This window comes from Macadamia integrifolia, unplaced genomic scaffold, assembly GCF_013358625.1.
Source record: "Macadamia integrifolia cultivar HAES 741 unplaced genomic scaffold, SCU_Mint_v3 scaffold453, whole genome shotgun sequence".
Lineage (NCBI taxonomy): Eukaryota > Viridiplantae > Streptophyta > Magnoliopsida > Proteales > Proteaceae > Macadamia > Macadamia integrifolia.
The window spans coordinates 205,072-216,253 of record NW_024870454.1 but is presented as its reverse complement, the minus strand read 5'-3'; the positions used below and the strand labels follow the sequence as shown (position 1 = coordinate 216,253).

Below are 11,182 nucleotides of genomic sequence, written 5' to 3'. Positions count from 1 at the left end.
ATGAACCTCGAAACAGACCAAGAACACTGAAATACACCCTGCACCTGAACTGTACTCACACAATACACCCTATATCATGAAGGAATATCATGCCCCAGCAGAATCTTGGTTGAACCACCCCACGTTTGCCTAAATATATTCTTACCTCACTTCAGTTCTCAGTCCATGGTTTATCTGCTGGCTTCTCCATCTAAGGTATACAACACTTTTACATCATGCTGTTACAATAAACTGTTGGTGGAAACCGGGTTTGATGGACATACATATCCAACATAAACTTCTTTACATGCAATCCCCCCCCCCCCCCCCATAACCAAAAAAAAAAAAAAATATATATATATATAGAGGAGATTTTATTATATGCACTCATGTACCCTAACATTAGTATGGTGGATTCAATACATCGATCGAGTCAGTGGACCCTCTGGCTATATGTTTACAGTTACTGTCGATATCAGAAGGGAGATCATCAAGTACAGAAATAAGTTATCTCAAAACTGCAGTTTTATAATAACCAAGATAATCATTGATATTATCAGTCCAACATTCAGAAGACAGTAAGAACAGAATAACACAAAATTTCCAGTATACTAATGAAAGAATGATTGAAGCCCAGAGGGCATTCATTTCTAGCTGCTGTGAATCCAAAATAATTCCCGAACAAGCAGCACACATTAAACAATGAAAAAAAAAAAAAAAAAAAACTAAAAAACTTGAAAAACTTGTGTCAAAAGAATTTCAATTTTCCTTTGGATACATAATAAGCCTTTGCCTCCTCCAAACTTGTGTCAGAAGAATTTCAATTTTCCTTTAGAAACAGAAGCTTTTACCTCTTCCAATTCACACAATGCCTTCTGAGCTCCTGTCAACCCTGAACATTCGGTCGCTACCAGAGTGACAGCAAAGTAAAGATAAACAGAGCACAGGAAAGCGAGAAAAGTAAGCGTTGTCAGAAGAAAACGGTGCCGTCGAACAAGGGTTGACAAGCTTCCAAACTCATCACGGGCTGGGAACTGTTTCCTAAATGATGAAGAAGACAGTAGAGACCTCCGATGTGGAGAAGATAAGCTGTCAAGAACCATGGTTTATTACAAACCCTGCCTCAGCCACGCCTGCAACCATTGACACAGCATTTCAGTGTACAAGGTCTTAATGGAGCAAACTCCCAATGTGAATGAACATTTCACCATAATTTAGTCAACAGATGTGTTGGTTATATTCACATGAATGGTCCGATTGAAGCATACAATGATTACATTTGTTTTTAATACATAACCAAGAATAGATATTTGACTCTGTCAGTATGTCTCGGAAAAAAAAAAACCAGAGTTCGAGACAATTATTCTAGAATAAGATAAGTATTAATAGGGGCACAACGAATCAACATATGACAGAGTAGAGAATGATATCCACAGGCTGCCACTTAATTCTACAAAAGCACCAGAACTGTAGACTTTGTCGGAAAACAACTACATATAAGATATGGGATGTATCTAAGAACAGTTTGGTAAAAGAAGTCCATTAACCAGAATTAAATAGAATGAGAAGCTAGAAGGAAGCTTAAAATAAAGAAGTTAACACAATCCTCCAACTTTACGAGCAGCCAGTAACACAGAGAATTTGGGAATTATGTAGTGACGTAAATAATTGGATCAAACCACTATAACAATTCCAATATCCCAAAGCTGGCGCTGAAGTCATGTAATATAACTTACTACTACAGAAATGAGGATATTGTGCACATTAAACTAAATCTGTAACATACAGTATTCATATTTATCTCTCACTAATTTTACTTCTTTATACTTATTAAGCATTTCTCTATGAGGAAATATTTGACTATCACTAATCCTGTCTCACACAGACTAAACAGCCCTAAATATATTGTATCTACTGTCAAGCTAACAAAATAGGTTGCAGACAGTGATCTAGGAAACATGGATAGTGATAACTGATGCCTCCTTAAAAAGGATGAATGCTTGAATAGATCCACAAAATCAGTCAGAAGAGACCCATTTTTACAAGATCCACCTGATGCATCATGGTACACCCCAAATCCTTGGAACTCAGGAACATGAAAAATTCCATACTAACAGTTTTAATTGTTCAACATGTACAAGTGTCCAAGCATGGCCCTCAATGGAAAAGCATACACGATAAGAAAGATCAGAGACAAAATACAAACATTGGGAACTGCAGACCAAGAACCAGGAGCCCCTAGCCGTTTCATATGAGAAAAGGTACAAACAAATAACATCTTAAACTTAAACCAGTACGGAATATCTCTAAATTGACTTCCAGCACCAAATTGTGCAGACAATGACAGTAATCCAGTGGATGCCCGAAGCCCCCACCTCAGAATTGGAATTGATAAGCAACTGAATAAAATTCAACTTTAAAATTTCCATGGATTCCATTTAAAAGCATCAGAGTGGAATTCCATCCTCTCCCTTGAGGAAAATCATAATTCTAGCTAGGGAAACAATCTTCTCTTGCATAAATAATTATGTGTAGACAAAGAGGATGGCAAGAAGAAAGCAAAAGAATTTCAGACTGGTGGAATATGAATTTCCAGCTTTATTATCCCCATGACCTCCAACTATCATCCTGTTGCAAGAAAAGTCCTCTATAATTATGTGTTATATGAATTCCAACAAATTCCTAGGATCTACTCTTCTGTCTGTAAATTAAAATTTCTAGAACTGAACAAAACTTAAATGAGAAATTTTTTTGATGCCCACAACTTGTTGAGATAGTTTGCTACTTAGTCGTCGAAGATTACTGAATTCTAAAGACATCACTCTATTTCCAACTACTCGTTTGATGTTTCACAACTTAATAACCGAGATAATATTCAAAACATCACCCAACAATATTACCCACAGCATGCCATTCACAGGAGACAAAACAAAAGTACTTAAAGATACATTAGCCATGAAAAGTAATCCTCATCCACTTGACAAAGTGACGATTCCAACAATTTTGAATGAAGTGGAAATGCCAACTAAGACACCCATTTGCGACTCTACATCAATGGACAAAGACCAAATACCCTGTCAAAAAGATTCACTTCTGAACAATTTGACATTTAAAAAAGGGGAAGGAACTTTCTAACTTATGAACAATGATCTAGGAAATCTTAAACTGAAAATCTTACAAGCATTCAATTTTCAACATATTTTCAGTTCAGCACGTGAAGGCCAGTTCGCACCAGTTGACCATATTTTTGTTAAGTTGTCAGGCAAATAGCATAATCTGTCTAGGAACCTAACCATTGATTGTTTAAGCTCAAGCTTTGTATTTTCTTCTAGCTTCATTCAGGATAATTCTTTCATGCTAATTTGCAGATTATGTTCTAATGTTTTTTGTTTACCCCCCATATTTCAGGAGAAATGGCGGCAGCGGCCTAGGGATCACCAGGCAGCTCGCATCTAATGATAGTTCAACTATTAATTTGGAATAGAATTTTTCATATTGTCCAAATAGAGCATAAAATATGGCCCTTTGGACACGTTTTTGGATGATTACGAAAATAAACCTCTCTAGCAACACAATTCTGTTCATTTGCAATAGATGCTCAAGGAAGATGATATGAATAACTAGTAAACCTTTCAGATCCATAAAACCAGCTCCATTGAAATCCTCCAAATACCAAAAGTGAGCAAATCTTCAATTCCTACATAAGCTGAGGCTGGTATAATAAGTATTTACGCCCAATTGATTTGGATAAGCACCTAAAAAAGGATCAATCGATCTGAGAACATACCCTATTCAATCCAAACCATTCCAATGAAAACCCATCTATCAAATCAGTAGAAAATGAAATAAAAATAGGAAAAAAAAGTTCATTCAAAGGCCAAGCGACATTAACATAATTAGAACAAAGTCGGTAACATCCCATGACAAAAGCCCATGAATTGGAAGTAGAAAATAAGGATTCAAATAACAGCTCAGATGCAATGTAGACCCTGAATCAAAGAACAAGGAACAGGAGAGAAGGGAAAACTTACAAGTCAAAGAAGAAGAAGAAGCTGAGAACAGAAGTCGTGGCGGCACCAACAACGATAAACGAAAACACAATCCTACATTTAACGTTGGCCTCGTCTTCTCGGTCTCTCCCTTTCTTTCGAACTTCTCCGTCTGTCACGGTTTAATTTATGGAGATCCAGGCTCAAACTTTCACATACAAAAACGCGTGAGGTTTAATTTATGGAGATCCAGGCTCAAACTTTCACATACAAAAACGCGTGAGAGAGAGAGAGAGAGAGAGAGAGAGAGAGAGAGAGAGAGAGAGAGAGAGAGAGAGAGAGAGAGAGTGTTGGGGGTTTGAAATCGTCTGCAATTTCGATCTTATACAATTTCGTGAAATACCACTTTCAGGGGATGACACGTGTATTGATACCAATACAATGGTCCAAATCTAGTACAACTAATAAAACATTAAATCAGTGAAGAGACATTTAAATTAGATCTGAACCATTGCATTGGTATCAATACACGTGTCACTCCTGAAGGTGATATTTCACGGAATTGTATAAGATCGGAATTGCAGATGATTTTTTTCCGTGAGTTTGATCATTTAGCTGGATCTATTAGAACCAACCTCCAAAGACAGGATTTTGCAAAGCTTATTTATTCTGATGCCTTTAATAGGGAGGCACATGAGGAGGTGGGGTCTTATACTATTTGACTAATATTTGACCTACCTAACCCTATCCACCATGGGGCTAGTTTCCACTAACCAATCTAGGGTGCAATCAGGCCCGGATGGGCCAGGTTTTTGGTTAAACCAGGCCCAGCTCAAGTCCCCAAGGGTCAGCTATCTTGGCACTCCCACCCCTTTACTCTCCCCTCCCATGTGAAAAGATATATCAGCCCTTATTTTAGTGGAGGAGAGAGATAGATATAGAGAGCATGCATAGACCATGCTCTCAGACAGAAAATAACCTCCCTATATATAGGTAAAAGAGCGCTTTCCTTTTTTTTTTTCTTTTTGCTAACGATGGGTGTCTAGGCCTTCGACCTGACTATTCCTATGGGTCTATCTGACACCACAATGGCATAGACTTGATCATACCGGGGTTGAATGAGAACCATTCAACTTTCACTGAAAGCAACGAAGAGCACTAAATACACCCGTGTCAGTGGCCCCAAGGAGATAATAGGAGTCAAACTCAAAACCACAACTATGCTTTTTGGGGCAAAAGTCCCTTGCCAACTTGGCTACCCCTTGGGGTTTAAAAAAAAAAAAAAGGCTCTCCGGTCATGCTTTCTACAGCTAAACATAAGCGGGCATGAAAAGACCACATTACCTCTTGACCCGCATGCTTGTTCATCCCTCCACATGCCCTCCCATTGGCCCACATGTTGGTGTAGTAGCTACACAACTAGGGAGTATTCTTTTGCCCTTACGTATTATATGAGGTAGGGCCAGGCTCAAGCCAAGGCCTAGCCCAATCTGAACCAGACCTAGAAGTCCTAGCCCATGGGCTTGAAAAACCCAGGGGCTTGAAAAGCCCAGTACAAGCCCTAAAAGTGTTGGATGGGCTTTAGAGCCAAATTCCCACCGTTTTATACGAATTGACCTACCAAGACACGAGGTGGACAAATTTGAATTGAGTGCCCGTCCTAATTTTACATATCTCTGGTCATTAAAAAAGGACCAAATTTTGGGAGGTTATCGACCCATTAAATTGGTACAAGGCTTTATTGTTGTTGTTGTTGTTGTTGTTTTTGTTATTGTTGTTGTTGTATTGAGTCCAAGTTAGAGTTGCTCCAGATAAATTATAGGAGGCCTAACAATTTTGGCGTCTTATGTTAATAATGAGGACAACCCCCATTTTCACAGCCTAATGTTGGAGAGGCCTATCAACACATGCAATTCACCCTCAGTGTACTACATGGACAATTCATGTGGCTATTCTGATTTCCAACTCTTGGATACATGGTCTAGATTAGTTATGTGGTCCATATCAAATTTCACACGCCGATTCAATTAAATACCACCCATGTATGTCTTAGAATTTTTGAAGTTCTACTTTTGTCACGTAACAAACTCTGATTGAGTTGAAATTTGACTTGTAAATAAGTGACCTTCGGGTTGTACCTATTCAGAAAATTGGGGCTCCATATCCTCCGCACAATCCGTGCTAAAAAGAATTCATCCAATAACAAATAGCTTTAAAAGAAAAAATTAAGTCATAAAAAATTTAGGCTTACCTTTCCTATCGATCTGCTTTCAGTCATGTGTAGACATCTCATCTTTTTCACCTAAGAGGCTTGCAAGATGATGGTGAATGGTTGTTTGAGGTGGTGGAAATAAGTCCAATTATGGCTAGAAGAGATCTCGAGCAATCTCAACTACATCTGGAAACTGGAACCATTTTAGTTGAAATGACCAAAATATCTTTATGGGTTATTTGAGTCATTATATGATTAACTAATCCTTTCAAACCAATTTAATTCTCAGATTTGATGGATTAAAAAAAAAAAATCTTATTTCCAATAAAGGTCTAAAATTGATTAAATTTTAATATTATTTTGAAATATATATTCCTTTATGGTCTGGTGAGACTCCAATAAAAAAAGGAAAAATTACATGATTACTCATTTCTGTGTTTCTCTTTACAAAATTATCCAACAAAAGTTTCAATTAATAAAAATACTCAAAATTGGGTTTTCCTTTACAAAATTACCCACTTAAAGTTTAAGTTAACAAAAATACCCAAAATTGAGTTAGGGTTTACAAAACTACCCACTCAAAGTTTCAGTAATAAAAAAATATATGATTATATGTGGAAGATGAATCACTATTTTGGATAGTTTTATAAACCCAAACTTGAATTTGGGTATTTTTGTCAACTATAACTTTGGGTGGGTAGTTTTGTAAACTCAAATCTAATTTTGGATATTTTTGTTAACTAAAACTTTCTGTGGGTAATTTTATAAAGGGAAACCCAAAAGTGAGTAATGACGTAATTTTCCCATAAAAAAATGTCAAAGTATTTGGAATGATCATGCTTAATAGAGTCCTAAAGATGCACTAATAAGGATGAATGTTCTGATTCAGATTGAAGGATCTAAAAGAACTATGAGCAGGCCTAAAATGACAATAGGAAAAGTAGCAATGAAAGATATGTATAGTTTAGATCCAGTCCCCAGTAAGACCTCAATTAGACCTTTTTGGATGGTAAGAATTCATATATTAAAGGGAAAATTACATGATTACCCATTTTTGAGTTTTCTTTTACAAAATTACCCACAAAAATTTTTGGTTAACAAAAATACTCAAAATTAGGTTTGAGTTTGCAAAACTACCCACCCAAAGTTTTAGTTAACAAAAATACCCAAAATCAGGTATGGGTTTACAAAACTACCCAAAATAGTGATTCTTCATCTTTCACATATAATCATGTATTTTTTTTATGACTAAAACTTTGAGTGAGTAGTTTTGTAAACCCAAACTCAATTTTAGGTATTTTTGTTAACTTAAACTTTAAGTAGGTAATTTTGTAAAGGGAAACCTAATTTTTGATATTTTTGTTAACGAAAACTTTTGATGGATAATTTTGTTAAGAGAAACCCATAAGTGGGTAATCATGTAATTTTCCCTATATTCAACTCCATTTACATGAGTTCCTTATACTTTATTTATTTATTTATTTTTTTGGTCTTTGATCACATCCATGTACCCATCATATTTAGTTGAGTTAAAATTGAATTATTATTGTAGTTGTCGTGGTCAAAGTATTTGGAACATATTTCGAAAAATATTTCAAAGTATTTAAAATCTAAGTTGTCCAGCACCATCCACTCAACAAGACTCAATCTCTAGCACCATAGCTTTCCTAGACATGTTAATGACATCACCCTCATTTTATGTCGTACCCAAAGCATCATATCAATTGATACCATTTACAAGTCAATCGATTAGACTAGTTAATTAATTTCCTGAAGTTTAGCAATTGGTTAATTAGTTTTCTTTTTAGATGCATTATGATTAATTTAATCATGTAATTAATAGATAGCTTCAATTAACTTAACCACCTCTGAGAAACCCTTTACGTTTCCTTAGCTTTAGGGTTTTGTATTTCCTAAAATTAGGGTTTTCTCAATTCTTACTTCTTCTCCTCCATCTCTCTCCCTGACCTGATCAACTATGGCCCCTCTATGTTAACCCTTTCTTTTGATATCCATTACTAAAACCGTGATGATGCTATTGAAGAAAATAGTAAGTATATTGTATCCATTATTAGTAAAGGCCTTTGGTATTCTGAATTACTTCATTTCGTATTTTGGGTATGTAAGTAACTGAATTTTCTCTAGTGTTACACGTAATCAGGGTTTACCCTTTGGGCCTGGACTGTAAAACCATGCAGGTTAAAGGGCTTCCTCATTAGTAAAAAAATAAAATAAAATAAAAAAGAGATGTACTACTCCAAACAAGAATGAAAATCATCACAATGGATATAGGTTCAACCCATTTTAAATGAAATTATGACAACAACATACCAAAAGTGAGCTATTAAACTACATTCTAATTTTGGCATTGGTTTTATCTACAATGATGGAATATAAATGTTAAATATTTTTTTGTGTTATAATAAAATAAAATTTGGTTTACAATAGAAGGAATTTCAATCAAATAAAAATTTTAAATTACAATAAAATAAAATTTCTATTAAAGTGTCGATAAGCCCAACCTTTATGTTTTTTGAAGGGAGTCTAACCCTTTTTTTCCCATATAGAAATGTTCATGTTTATATAAACCAATGACATCCAAGGCATGCAAAATAGTCTCATGATGACTATGTCAAATCAGGCAAGTAAATAGATGAGCTTACAAGATTACGGCGGTGTAGCAATTGATTTACTGCTATCACATTAGAACTGCATGCCAAAGAAAAACCTTTAATTTTGGTTAGCCCAAAATGGATCTCTAATAGAAAGTTGTCTAAATTAGTGAAATCCCACAACCAACCAGGCACTGGCTTAATACCCTAAGGGAGTTGCAAAATATGTTTAACCTCCTAAGACCCAGGAAGCTTTTGGTTTGTATACTCCATCTCCCCTTAAAGGGACTTTTTTTTATCTATTCCAATGCGGCAAATGGCGCTCGACCAACAGCTTTGGGTGTTGGTTGTGTTATTCTTGATCCAATGAAGCAAGTGCGGCTGATTACTTCGGATCACTCTGTTCTGATGTCGGCTTTGATAGGTGAGGCATTAGCTGCTCACTTGGCTCTCTCCTCAGCTATCCAGATCAGTATTTCGAAGGTTGTTTTATTCTTAGATTGTTAGGTTCTTATTAAGTGCCTCTCTCCCTCTCCCACCCCCACTCCTTCTAGTATTTCTTCCATTGTTCAGGACATCTTGCTTTTGAAAGCATCTTTTTCTTTCTGCAATTTTGTATATGTTAGTAGTACTGAGAATGGGATGGCCCATAGTGTCACAAAATGGGCGTTATCCTTTCCCCAACGAGAGTTTTGGGAATCTTCATTTTTTAGAGGATCTGTGGAATTCTATAATGGCTTTTTTGCCACATCCTTTTGAATGATGTGATTATTGCACCCAAAAGAAAAAAAAAATGACATCCAAAGCATCCAAGGTAGGGGTGTCAAAAAATCCCAGTCAACCCGAACCAGCCCTAGCTCACCCTGAGCCCGAACAAGGCTTGGGCTGAGATTTTAGCCCATAGGGTGGGTTAGGGTTGAGATTTTTAGGCCCAAGACCTCAACCCAGGCCCAACCCAACCCAACCCAATCTAATTCAACCATGTTTATTAATTATATAATCATATAAATATGCTAATAATTATTAATGGGTACTTATAAAAAAAGGTCTTTCGTTTTTCACAATCTACACATATACAAAAACTTTGGTTTTAGCCTTTGCAATGCATCAAGATCAAGCAACCAAGTAACAGATAGTATTGGGTTGGACTGGATTGGGTTACACCCAACCCAATAAGGGTTCATCAATGCTAAGTTGAGTTGGGCTAAACCCAATAGGGTTGGTCCTAGGCTAAGATATCCTAGCCCGTCTTAGGGCTGGGCTAAGCTTGGGTTGAGTTAAGAGACCTTAGGCCCAACCCAGCCCATTGACACCCCTAATCCAAGGCATGCAAACCAGTTTCATAATGACTATGTCAAATCAGGAAAGTAAATACAAGATTACTTCGGAGTAGCAATTGATTTACTACTACCACATCATAATTGCATTGCTAAAGAAAAATCTTTAATTTTGGTTAGCCCAAAATGAATCTCTGACAGAAAATTGTCTAAATCAGTGAAATCCCACAACCAACCAGGGACTGAGGCTCAATACCCTTATGGAGTTGCAAAATATGTTTAACCTCAAAGAATGAGCGAATAACATAGAGATCCCATTGAAATGTAACCCAACGGATTAGCACATGTCAATTTTCATAACCAAATTCAATCAAATATCTTCTCGAGGTAGGATTCCTTTCCATAGAGCTCATGACTAGAGACTAATCCTAGGGCTAGGGTGACCTAGGGATGCATATATGCTTGGATCCTCCTAGCCTTAGGATCACTTTATGTTCCTGAGCTTTATGGAGAAAAGCTGAATCCATCTTCTTGAGTATTGACATGACATATATCACCATATATGTCGATGCATTCTTACAGTATTCCAACTACTATTGTATATTCTCCCATAACCTTAGATTTTCAGACCTTCAATGTGCCGTGTGATGTATTTTGAACTTTTTTTTTTATTTAAACTTTGATTAAATGGAAACTTATGTAAACCTTCTCCACAAAACTTAAATCTCAGCATGTAATAATGACCGAATTGATTTCGTATTTTCTGATTTTTAATTCTTTAATTGAAAAAAAAAAAAAAAAAACTATATGGTTGAAATAACCCACAAAATTTGCGTGCACAATGCTTAGGTGTGGGCCATCCAACTCTATGTCACCACTTTCAAGGGGAAAATGGTCTCCATCCAATGAAATTGAGACACATGTCAAATTACATAGAAGATGAGCGGACGGACTATCCATCGCCGAGTGGGAGTTAGAATCCAACGACAATAGTGTGGGTCCCATTTCACTGCAGTCGTGAGTTTTAAGTTGAACCCGTTTCACGTTACCTGTGGGTCCCCTCGAATAAGGTAAACCCACAAAGATTCTAATCCAATGGTCTTGGCTATACAA

At 36.4% G+C, this 11,182-nt stretch overlaps 1 protein-coding gene across 1 annotated transcript; it reads right to left on the bottom strand.

The window, feature by feature from the left end:
• Window positions 1-503: 503 nt before the first annotated feature.
• Window positions 504-4,211, bottom strand: LOC122068693. The gene is made up of 2 exons (XM_042632571.1): window positions 4,011-4,211; window positions 504-1,112 (listed from the first exon to the last, which is right to left on the bottom strand). Exon 2 carries the CDS (start codon window positions 1,080-1,082, stop codon window positions 789-791), a length of 294 nt encoding a protein of 97 aa, XP_042488505.1. The 5' UTR covers window positions 1,083-1,112; window positions 4,011-4,211; the 3' UTR covers window positions 504-788.
• Window positions 4,212-11,182: the final 6,971 nt, after the last annotated feature.